The sequence below is a fragment of the Artemia franciscana genome, chromosome 2 (assembly GCF_032884065.1).
Source record: "Artemia franciscana chromosome 2, ASM3288406v1, whole genome shotgun sequence".
NCBI classification, from domain to species: Eukaryota; Metazoa; Arthropoda; class Branchiopoda; order Anostraca; family Artemiidae; genus Artemia; species Artemia franciscana.
In genome coordinates, this window is record NC_088864.1 from 64,000,919 (window position 1) to 64,013,766 (window position 12,848).

At 36.7% G+C, this 12,848-nt stretch overlaps 1 protein-coding gene across 5 annotated transcripts in view; it reads left to right on the forward strand.

Moving 5' to 3' along the window:
• Nucleotides 1-12,848, forward strand: part of LOC136043937 (lysine-specific demethylase 8-like) — a 39,321-nt gene that overhangs the window by 15,456 nt on the left and 11,017 nt on the right. For 4 of the 5 annotated variants that reach the window (XM_065729003.1, XM_065729004.1, XM_065729007.1 and 1 more), the window contains exon 3: nt 10,746-10,926. The exons of the other annotated variant lie outside the window; for it this stretch is intronic. In XM_065729003.1, coding sequence (XP_065585075.1) covers nt 10,746-10,910 — 165 coding nt within the window. In that variant the 3' untranslated portion in view covers nt 10,911-10,926. Of the gene's footprint in view, nt 1-10,745; nt 10,927-12,848 lie in introns of those variants that run through there. 5 annotated transcript variants of the gene reach the window in all.

The following is a 12,848-nucleotide window of genomic DNA, read 5'->3' on the forward strand; positions in this document are numbered from 1 at the left end:
ACAATTGCTTCTATAACTAATGCAGCACCCCCACACAGGAAATAGGGCAAGGGCTTTAAGTTGTACTAGTCGTCGATTATTAACATATAAGGTTTTTATGGAAGGGGTGGTCGCATAAACTTCGGAGGGACTCATTCGACTGGGAATCAGAATTTCTTTTGTCCTTTTTAAGATTCAAAAGTGATTGGTGGGAACTAGTCCCCGCCCCCTGTCCAGAATCGCTTTGGAATGGCATTAAGTTTTACTTTTTAGACCAACTTGGGGAGGTATAAAACAAAATAAAACAATACTGTTTGTGTCAGGATTAAAAATTGTCGAAGAAGTTTCTCCAACATACAAATAGCAAGCCTAACTATAGATTCTTAAAAAAAACCGATAAATATAAAATATTATTTTCTTTTTCCATGAAAAATTCTATGTCAATAAAAAAGAACAGAAACTAATTTAAAAAACTATTTCTACAAAATAAGATGTTCAAAGAAACCCCCCAGGCTAATCATTTCAAAAACAAAAACATCCAATCAAAACATTAAGAAATCTATTTGTTTGCGATTGTTGAAAGGTCTTGTAATTATGCCTTTGTGGATGTCAACCTCCCCATAGCCCTCAGGGCAAGGGCTCTATTATGCAATCCATTCAATGTTTACATATTGTATATGTTAAGGAGAAATGTATGTATGTTTTAGCTTTACTTTTCCCAAAGAGGAAGGACATTCAAGTGAGCCTTTCAGAGATTAAATAAAAAAAAACTAATTTTTTAGCTGAAAGTAAGGAGCGACATTAAAACTTAAAAAGAACAGAAATTACTCCGTATATAAAATGGGTTGTCCCCTCCGCAATCCCTCGCTCTTTACGCTAAAGTTTTTAATTGTTTTAAAAAGTAGAATTTTGGCAAAGAGTCAAACTTTAGCGTAAAGACCGAGGGATTGCGGAGGGGACAACCCATTTTATATACGGAGTAATTTCTGTTCGTTTTAAGTTTTAATGTCGCTCCTTACTTTCAGCTAAAAAATTAGTTTTTTTTATTTAATTTCTGAACGTTTTTGAATTTATGCATGTTTGGTTTTGGCTCTCCGCACATAAATTATTAAAATGAAATTTGTATATTAATTCTTTTTTTTGGCTAAATGGCTTTCTCTTAGTTTTGATCAGACGATTTTGAGAAATAAGGGGTGGAGAAGGAGGCCTAGTTGCCCTCCAATTTTTCGGTTGCTTAAAAAGGCAACTAGAACTTTTAATTTTTAACGAACGTTTTATTAGTAAAAAATATACGTAACTTATAAATTAGCAACTTACGTAACAAACTTTAATAATCTTATATTTTTATTATGTATACGAGGGGGTTTGTATCCTCTTTAATACCTCGCTCTTTACACTAAATCTTCAGTTTTATCCCAATTCTTTAAGAATGACCCCTGAATCAGAAAGGCCGTAGAATAAATAGTTGAAATTACTAAAAATACTTCAGCATAAAGAGCGAGGTATTTATCTCCTCCTAAATACCTCGCTCTTTATGCTAAAGTATTTTTAGAACCCCTCATATGCGTAATAATCTCTGTTCGTTTTAAGTTTCCATGCTACTCCTTCCTTTCATTTGAAAAAACGTTTTCATGTTTATTTTTCATTGTTTTCTTATAGTAATGCTAGAAAATCATGCGCCCTTTTCCTTGAATTTTTCTTCCCCCATGACAGATTCCTCCAAGGAAAGATCCCCCAACATAGACCCCTCCCCTAAACAAAATAAAATCCCCCTGAAAATGTCTGTACACTTTCCAATAACCATTGCTATATGTAAACACTGGTCAAAGTTTGTAACTTGCAGCCCCTCCCCCAGGGATTGTGGGGGAGTAAATCATCCCCAAATACATAGTTATTATGGTTTTCGGCTATGCTGAACAAAATGGCTATCTCAAAATTTTGATCCGTTGACTTTGGTAAAAAATGAGCGTGGGAGGGGGCCTAGATGCCCTCCAATTTTTTTGGTCACTTAAAAAGGGCACTAGAACTTTTCATTTCCGTTAGAATGAGCCCTCTTGCGGCATTCTGGGACCACTTGGTCGATACGATGACCCCTAGAAAAAAAAAAAAAACAAATAAACACGCACCCGTGATTTGTCTTCTGGCAAAAAATACAAAATTCCACATTTTTGTAGATAGGAGCTTGAAACTTCTACAATATGGTTCTCTGATACGCTGAATCTGGTGGTGTCATTTTCGTTAAGATTCTACGACTTTTAGGGGGTGTTTCCCCCTATTTTCTTAATTAAGGCAAATTTTCTCAGGCTCGTAACTTTTGATGGGTAAGACTAAACTTGATGAAGCTTATATATTTAAAATCAGCATTAAAATGCGATTCTTTTGATGTGATTGATATCAAAATTCAATTTTTTAGAGTTTTGGTTACTATTGAGCCGGATCGCTCCTTACCACAGTTCGTTACCACGAACTGTTTGATTGCTGTGGGGAATATTGAACTAAATCAAAACGCGTTATGTGTATACGGGATGTCAATAGGGCGTAACTCAGGAATGACTGAGTATAATTCGGAACTTTTATGAAATGACAAGGGAAATAATCAATTTACCAGAAATGCAAATTGGCACGCTACTACAACTACCACCACTACTGCTGCCACCACCACCACCAAAGCAACTGCTTCTTTAGCGAGTACTGCCAAGATTGAGAATATTGGAATGAACATCTGAGGAAACGTTGAAGGTAAACTAGATCAAAATATGTTCTGCGCATTCAGATTGCTGGTACAGGCGTTTCAATAATTTTTTTGGATTGATTGCTCTATCAAGATAAAACTTTTGGACATCATGAGTGGGGTGTTGAGTTGACCCAAAATGCAACATGTACCTGCTACCATGGTTTTAATACTGCTGCTATTACAGTTGCTATTACTACTAATGCAGCACCAACTATGGAAGGTGTGGTCGTATAAACTTTGAAGTGGGCTCATTCGATTGGAAATAAGAAATTCTTTTGCCCTTTTTAATATTCAAAAGTGATTGAAGGACAACGAGCCCGCCTTTCCTGCGTCAAGAATTGTTTGGGAATAGTATTAAGTTTTTTTTTTAGGTCAACTTGAGGGAGTATAAAACTAAATTTAGCAATAGTATTTGGGTCAGGATTAAAAATTGTTTAAAAAGTTTTTCTAACATACAAATAGCCAACCAAACTGTGGATTCTTATGGAAACAAGCCAAAAATATAAAATATTATTTTCTTTTTCCATGAAAAAGAACATACATTAATTAAAAAACACTATTTCCGCAAAAATAACTTTTAAAGAAAATTAAAGACCTCTATTAAACCTAAAATGAACAGAAATAAAATCAAATAATCTTCCAAGCGTAAGATTATCACAAATCACCATCAATAAATAAATTTTACCCTAAACGAATAGAAATTACAATAAATAAATTTACCCCGAAACGAACAGAAATCAAACAGTTCGTGGTAACGAACTGTAGTAAGGAGCGACCCTGCTCGATAGTAACCAAAACTTTAAAAAAATAAAATTTTGATAACAAGAACTACATCAAAAGAATCGCATTTTAATGCTGATTTTAAATATATAAGTTTCATCAAGTTTAGTCTTACCCATCAAAAGTTACGAGCCTGAGAGAATTTGATTTTTTTTAGAAAATAGGGGGAAACACCCCCTAAAAGTCATAGAATCTTAATGAAAATCACACCATCAGATTCAGCGTATCAGATAACCCTACTGTAGAAGTTTCAAGCTCCTATCTACAAAAATGTGGAATTTTGTATTTTTTGCCAGAAGGCAGATCACGGATGCGTGTTTATTTTTTTTTTGTTTTTTTTTTCCCGGGGGTGATTGTATCGACCCAGTTGTCCTAGAATGTTGCGAGAGGGCTCATTCTAACGGAAATGAAAAGTTCTAGTTCCCTTTTTAAGTGACCAAAAAAATTGGAGGGCACCTAGGCCTCCTCCCACGCTAATTATTTCCCCAAAGTCAACGGATCAAAATTCTGAGATAGCCATTTTATTCAGCGTAGTCGAAAAACCTTATAACTATGTCTTTGGGGACGACTTACTCCCCCACAGTCCCCGTGGGAGGGGCAACAAGTTACAAACTTTGACCAGTGCTTACATATAGTAATGGTTATTGGAAAGTGTACAGGCGTTTTCAGGAGGATTTTTTTGGTTGGGGGGAGGGGTTGAAAAGAGGGGGATATGCGTTGGAAACTTTCCATCGAGAGTTTATCATGGGGGAAGAAAATTTCCATGAAGAGAGTGCGGGATTTACTAACATTATTTAAAAAAAAAAACAATGAAAAAATAAATATGAAAAAGTTTTTTTCAGCTGGAAGTAAGGAGCAGCATTAAAACAAACAGAAATTATTACCCATATGATGGGCTCACCTCCTGCTAATATCTCACTCTTTACGCTAAAGTAGTTTTAGTAATTTCAACTATTTATTCTAAGGCTTTTGTGATTCAGGGGTCATTCTTAATGAACTGGGACAAAATTTAAACTTAAGTGTAGAGAGCGAGGTACTGACGAGGGGGCAAACCCCCTCACATATGTAATAAAAACATGAGAATATAAAAGTTCTTTACGTAAGCTAATTTATAAGTTACGTAAATCTTTTACTAATAAAAAGATTCGTAAAAAATTAAAAGTTCTAATTACTTTTTTAATTAACCAAAAAATCGGAGGGCAACTAGGCTTCTTCCCCCGCTCTTTTTTTCTCAAAATCATTCGATCAAAATTATGAGAAAGCCATTTAGCCAAAAAAAAAAAAAAAAAAAAAAAAAAATGCAAATTTTGTTTTAATTATTCCTCTGCGGAGAGCCAAAATCAAAACATGCATTGATTCAAAAACGTTCAGAAATTAAATAAAAAACAAGTTTTTTTTAACTGAAAGTAAGGAGTGACATTAAAACTTAAACGAACAGAAATTAATTCGTATATGAAAGGGGCTGCTTCCTCATCAACGCCCCGCTCTTTACGCTAAATTTTTTTACTCTTTTAAAAAGAAGAATTGAGAGAAAGAGTCAAACTTTAGCGTAAAGAGCGGGGCGTTGATGAGGAAGCATCCCCTTTCATATACGAAGTAATTTCTGTTCGTTTTAAGTTTTAATGTCGCTCCTTACTTTCAGTTAAAAAAACTTGTTTTTTTTATTTAATTACAATAAACAACCGAGTCAAACTCAAAACGAGCAGAAATTAACCTAAGTAGGGCTGAAAACCCCCTTTCCTCCTCAAGACCAGAATATAATTTGCAGTTTATTGAAAACAATGACCATTGATTGTCAGTTTAATTTACATATACTGATATTTATTCCTTAAAGCCTTAATAATGTTTTATTTATTAAAATAAAAATAGTGAAAACATTTAATATGTATTTTGCTTTGATTAAAGTGCAAATTATGTTCGTATCTTGAGAAGGAATTGGGGTTTTCAGTCTTACTCAAGTTAATTTCGATTCAAAGATGTCCCTCAAAGAGATACCTATTGAAGAGATGTCTTTTCAAAGAGATAAGGAAGAATGAAGAGGGTATTCTTTGTTTTAGACAACTCCATGCTATATTGTGTTGTCGGAAAAGTACTGTATAGGATTTACTAGTCATACACCACGGGTGTATGTATGGAAGAACATGATATCTTGGAGTAAAACAAGCATGTTTAAATATAAGTAAAGAGCAATGCTAAAATTCAAAACAAACAGGATGTTCTGTATGTAAGAGGGACTACCCCTCTCCTTTAGCCCAACACTGAAGTTTAGCTCTTGATTTATTGAGGCAATTGGTATCTAAGGCATGTTGAAAGTTCACTTTCAACTCCCCTAAGCCCTTACAACCCTTATAAAAACATAATTCTAAAAAAGAAGTTATTTTTGTGATAATATATTCATGAAAGATCTGGTTTTACGCTGATTCAAAGCATGCAATTCATTAATTTTTAATTTTACTTTTAGATAACATTTATCTAATAAAAAAAAAATAAGTTAAAGTAAAAAGTAGCATTAAAAGCTAAAACGAACAGAAATTATCTAATATAATTGGGGGTTCTTGCCCCCTGAATATTTACTCCCTGGATAAAGTTTGACTAGTCATTTACTGAAACCATATATAGTTCAATTCACTCGCACATAGGCGATAGGTGCTCGCAAGTGTTATATTTACCAATTGCCTTTTAAAACACTTGAGCTGAAAATTAGGTTACTTAAAGGAATTGATAATAACAATTTATCCTATTATCGAAGCTGTGGATTTTTTTTTTAGTTTTTAATTTATATCACGTTGCTCTTGTGTAGAGATGTTCATTTCTCAAGTGCTGAAAAAGGAAAACGTAAAAGTATAAAAAACGTAAAAGCGTTGCGTAAGTTTACAGAGGGGGCTGGCAGACCCCCCACCCTTGTACATAAGGGAGTAACAATCCTCTTGTGTATGGAATAATTTTTGTTAGTTCTAAGTTTTTCTTACGTTATTCTTTTATTTTCATTAGAAAGATACGTTTTGCTTTAATTTAATTGTTTACTTACTGAACTCCCATCTGACCGGGTTGGCCGATTCGGGGCTTCTTCTTTAATGGCATCATAACAATATTTTCAGTATGCCTCCCTGTTTGTTGTAGTCCTCAGCAGTACTTGGATGGGGTGGTCAGAAAAGTTTTCCCACCAGTGCTTGGGAGGTCGTCCCTTGGGGTGAGAGGTATTTATTCTTCCCTCCAAGGCTATTTTAGGCAGTTAATCTGGGGATATACGCTGAGTGTTTCCTAACCATCGAAGCGGTTGGAGTTTGATGGTTTGAGAGTTGTTCGTTTACCACTCGGTCAAGCTAAGTAATACCACTGAGCTTTCGAAGCAATTTTGTTTCAAATACTGCCAATCGGTGGTTGTAGTCGGCTTTTAGAGTACATGTCTCTGCTCCGTACGTTGGAATTAGAATCATTAAGGTACGGAAGAGTCGGATCTTCAGTTTTAAGGGGAGGTATTTATTTCTCCAAATACAGCGCAGTGACTTGAAGCATGTGGAGGCAAGAGCCAGGTGTCGTTTGATGTCTTTTGAGAAGTCGTTTTTGGATGTCAGAACACTTCCTTGGTAAAGAAACTGGTCAACCCATTCGATTTCCTCACCCGAATAGTGAATCTGGTGAGGGGGGGTGCAGTCTCTGCATGCCGTGTTATTCTCATCACCTTTGTCTTGCAGGCGTTTTTCATTCCAATCTTCATTCCAAAGTAACTAGCTGCCTCGTCGATAGCATTTGCAATGGCTTGGATATCCTCTATTTTTCCGTTCTGACGATTAATGTCATCAGCATATGCAAGTAGGTCAAAAAGGTATCCTCCCAAGACTATTTCCGTGTTATCAGAGACACTCACCAGCTCACTGTTTAGGAATAGGCAGAAAAAAGTGGATGAGAGGAGACACCCTTGGAGAACACCTGTAGAGGTAAAAAACTCCTTAGTGAGTCTTTCGTTAGTTGGCACCATGCTTCTCACCTTCTCGTACATACCCCATATAATATCAATAATATCTGAGGGAATTATGTTGTGAGCCAAGATATACAAGAGACCATTTGTTTAATTAATACAGTAGGCGTATACTATTACCAAAAAGAGGTGACGTCGGGATTATTCAGTTGTTCTTTCAACGCAGTAGGCTATTATGATTCTTGTTCATTTTCAGATGCTTTCAAAACTTTTAAGCTATGCTTTCATTTAACATGAGAAAATGCCACGTACCGAGCGAAGGTCAGGTCCTGGCACATGGCACGCAGCAAGCGTTTATATATCTGATCCTTGACACCGCTTGTCTTCGAACGGCAGGTAATGTGAGCTTCTTCTTGATGTACAACCACCCTGGGGAAAATTAAATTTTGTCCTCAAAGTTGTCACCTATCTAGATCGGTTTTGATGTCAGAAATGGCAGTTGTCAGAAAAATAACTATGTAGCTGATTTCGAAGAAAAATTAACACATTTGTTCAATTATTACTCGTTTAATTAATAAAAAAGACACATAATACTAACAAAAAAGGTTTCGTTGGGATTTTTCAGTTCTTCCTTCCACGCAGCATTATTTGTTTGTCGTTCATTGTCAAGTGGCGGAAGGACTTTTAAGTTACGTTGTACGTATAACATGAGAAACATTCCACGTGCACCATACCGTGTTAAAAAAGATGTATGGAGGTTGACGCCAACGAATTCTAAAGTATAGCTTTGGATTCCAGTATGGAACTCGTTAGAAAGCGAGTGGCGTCAAAAAAAGGGCAGACCAATGCGTTTGGAAATTGTGGAAGCGTCAATACAATTCTACTATCCAAGCAGCAATCCCCAAATGAATCACCTTTGTTTGTTATGTTTTCTAGGCCTCCACTTTGAATCCATGCAACGTTGAAGAGTTAAATGACTTGCAATTAACAATTGCACAGTTCGCGACATCTTTTGTAGGTCTGTACTGGGTTTCGCCATAGCTTGTTGCTGCCGAACATCGGTGTTGCCGAACACCGTGACGTCGCTGTTGTTCTCGATTTTGTTTGTCTTCTAACCGAAGTTTTGTTCTTCAGTTTTTGATTAGTGGTGATTGTCGTTGTAGAGAGCAAAATGAATTCTGAGGAGTTACAACTCTTCTCTTGTGGTGGAAACTGTGTTTTTAACCAGAACTGGTGGTATTCTAAAATTTTGAAAGTTCCGGGGGAAATTAGACCATAAAGAACCTTAATACTGTATGTTTATGAAACTTTTATTTTAATGTGTGAAGCAAATACTTGTAACTAAGATGTTATTTTCAATCGTTTTTATACGAAACGTAAAGTTTAGGCATAAAGCTTCATGTTTTGGAAACTTCTATTTTAAATTGTAAAGATGGATAACATCTTCTCTGTTGTTGCGAAAACAGTTTTATTAACCTGAACTGATAGCATTTTCAAATTTCTAGGTTCAGGGAACAATCAAAGCGTAAAGATCGTTTATGCCTCATGTATAGGAAACTTTTATTTTATTGTGGAAAGCAAATATCCGTAAATATGGCCTTATTCACAAAGCATTACATATACAGTTTTAAACTGAGCACAGAGAGCAGTATGGGTGGAGAGGAGGGACATCTTCTCTCTTTTTGCGTAAACGGTGTTTTGAACCAGAATTAGTAATATTTTTAAAATTCTAAGTTCTTGGAAATTAAAGTGTAAAAAATCTTTATGCCTTATTTTCAAAAACTTCTACTTTATTGTGTGAAAGTAAATATTCGTAAATAAGCCATTCTTCTTAAAGCATTTTGATACAAAATCTGAAGTTTATAATGGAGGGCGGGGATTTCGAGGGACAGTAGCCCTCTCCTTCCGATTAATTGTAAAAATGAGCAGAAATTATATTTATAAAAACGAAAGTAAAGAATCACATTTAAACTTTAAACTAGTACAAATTGTCCCATTTGCGAGAGGGTAATATCGTCCAAACCTGGGCATTGTTCTCATAGCTTCTTTAATGGATGCTTTTACTCGACAGGAATGTGACGAAAGGAAAATAAAAATAAAACTGTGCAACACTGCTTTGAGAATGAATGAGATCATTCAATTTCGCTTGCTATGGATAACGAAATTTGTAGTGTTTATTTTTTACAAATAATTAGAAAATACTTCCAATAAAACACTTTAGTCTGACTAGTTTGATCGGAATTTAGCGCTTATAATAGTAGCAGCTCATATAAATTATAATTCTGTGTATTCTAACTTTAATGTCCCTTTTTACTTTTTTCAAATAAAAAAATTATGCATTTATAGAATGAGTGCTTTTGTGAAGCTTTTTGTCTTTTTTGAGTCGTAGTTGCATTTTGTTTTTCTAGCCCACGCGTTTTGGCACCACCTTGAAAATGGTTCTGAAATTGGCTCCCATGCATGACAATGCTTGTCAGGCCTGTATTTTGTCATTGTTTACTTTATTTGACCTTTCGTACATTCCTTCCTGAGTAGCTTTTAGTTCTTTAACAGTTTTTAGCTGCATAAAATCCCTGGCCTCAATTTTTTTATTTTTACACGACTTGGTGTTGCCCTGGTTCAACCTGACAGACAGTTTACAGCTAAGAGGGTGGATGTTTTTACAGGCATGTTGAATTTTGTTTAACAAGTTCCTTTTGACGGTCCTTAAGTGATATCCCTTTTTGAGAGCCTGGCACCAAAGAGTAGTTGATTGAAGTCCGTCGTCATAAAATCGAAATGACTTTTTGGAAATTTTAGTTCATTTCTTAGGAAGCAATAAGCATGGCTGTGATTCTTGGAAATGCCTCTGTTTTAGGTTATCTTCTAAAATGTCTATAAAGCGACCCCGCGGAAGAACAACGGACTGATGCTGAGTTTGACAATAAGAGGTCAAAGGTTCAATTCCTGCTGCCGCAAAGTTGGGTGACATGTTTGCCACCTGTCCCTAAAAAAGACTCAACCACTGAAATGTTGATTAGACGCCCTTTGTGGTATCAATAGCTATGTAGGATCTTTATCCTTATACCCTTTGTGAATAAGATTAAATAATATAATAGTGCTTTTGTAAGCCAAAAAGCAAAACCACACCAAGCTAAATTAAAACAAAAATAAACTCCTATTTTCAGTTATCCGGTAGTTCGAAAAACACCTCTTCCATAGTTAAATCATCCCTAACTGGTTTTCTTCCTTTGAATAAATACAGCTAGGAACAGGCTGTCGCTTGACCCTACCATTAAGGAATAACGTCGGAAATTTGCTTGAGAGACAAGTTCAAGTGTTTTATATTTTCAGGTCGACATTTTGGACCCAGATGAAAGCAAATTTCCCTTGTTCTCAAGTGCACCATATTGGGAATGTATCCTAAGTGAAGGAGAAATGTTATATATCCCTCCAAAGATGTGGCACTATGTTAAATCCTTATCCACAAGTGTCTCAGTTAGTTTTTGGTGGCATTAAATTGTACATCTATAGACTTTGAGGTATTTTAACTGGTTCTTTAAATGCAGGATCGTTTTGTCCAACGGTGTTACATCATAGTTTGACAAACTCTTTAGTTCAACAGAGCTTAAATCCAGTCTCCTCTTTTTCCTTCCCTATTTTCGTCAGCGCTCCCAGAGCCGTCCTAGCCGAGTGGATTGGTGCGCTGGATTTAAAATCCTTTTTCCGAGAGGGAGAGGGTTCGAATCGTACTGTACGCAACTATTTGGTTTGGTACGGGGGTCAGTGGCGTGACTCTGTAAGCTCAGCCAGAGTTGACCCAGCTCTAAATGGGGACCTGGAGAAATCTGGGGTAGGTAAACAGGAAAGGTGTGCAAAAGCACAGGATGGCTGGTTCTCATCCCCCCATTGCGTTTCCTGGCTGAAGGGCCTTGAGACGGAGATCAGCACCGCCGGTTCGGACCTTAAGGGTCTAGTGCCGCATCCTTTACCTTTTTATGGAACTTGGTATCTACAAAGTGACGTTTAGCTATCGCAAATTCTGTCAGTCTGTCGGTCTGTCAGTCCCGATTTTGGTAGTTTGGGCACTTCCAGATAAGTTAGCATGATGAAATTTGGCAGCCGTATCAGGGACCAGACCAGGTTAATCCGGAAAAACTGGTTAATCTGAAAAAAAAAACAAGAAAAAATTAGGCATTTTTAACTTACGAATGGGTGATTGGATCTTAATGAAATTCGATATTTAGAGGGATATCGTGTCTCAGAGTTCTTATAATAAATCCCGACCGTATCCAGTGACATTGGGGGGAGTTGGAGGGGAAACCTAACATTTTGGAAAACGCTTAGAGTGGAGGGACCGGGATGAAACTTGGTTGGAAAAATACGCACAAGTCCTAGATACGTGATTGACATAACCGGAACGGATCCGCTCTCTTGGGGGAGTTGGAGGGGGGGGGTGATTCTGAAGAATTAAAAAAAAGGAGATATTTTTAACTTACAAAGGAGTGATCGGATCTTAATGAAATTTCATATTTAGAAGGGTCTCGTAACTCCAATTTTTTACTTTAAATCCTGACTGGATCCAGTGCCATTGGAAGCAGTTGGATGTGGAACCGGAAATCTGGGAGTGGAGGGATCGGGATGAAACTTGGTTGGAAAAATACGCACAAGTCCTAGATACGTGATTGACATAACCGGAACAGATCCGCTCTCTTTGGGGGAGTTGGTGGGGGGGTAATTCTGAAGAATAAGAAAAAAGGAGATATTTTTAACTTACAAAGGAGTGATTGGATCTTAATGAAATTTCATATTTAGAAGGGTCTCGTAACTCCAATTTTTTACTTTAAATCCTGACTGGATCCAGTGCCATTGGAAGCAGTTGGGTGGGGAACCGGAAATCTGGGAAAACACTTCGAGTGGAGAGATCAGGATGAAATTTGATGGGAAGAATAAGCACAAGTCCAAGATACGCGATTGACATAATTGGATCAGATAAGCTCTCTTTGGGGGAGTTGGGGGGGGGGGGTGGATAAATTGGAAAAAGTTAGTATTTGTAACTTACGAACGGGTGATCAGATCTTAATGGAATTTGATATTTAGAAGGATCTTGTGCTTCAAAGCTTTTATTTTAAATCCCGACCAGATCCGGTGACATTGGGGGGAGTTGGGGGGGGGAGACCGGAGATCTTGGAAAACGTGAAAATTGAGGTATCTTTATCTTACGAATGGGTGGTCGGATCTTAATGAAAATTGATATATAGAAATATCTTATGTCTCAGATGCTCCATTTTCAATTCGAATCGGACTCGGGTACATAGGGGATTGGAGGGGGGAAACAGAAATCTTCGAAACCGGAAATCTTGGAAAACGATTAGAGTGGAGAGATCGGGATGAAACTTGATTGGAAGAATAAGCACTAGTTCTAGATACATGATTGACATAATTGGAACGGATTCG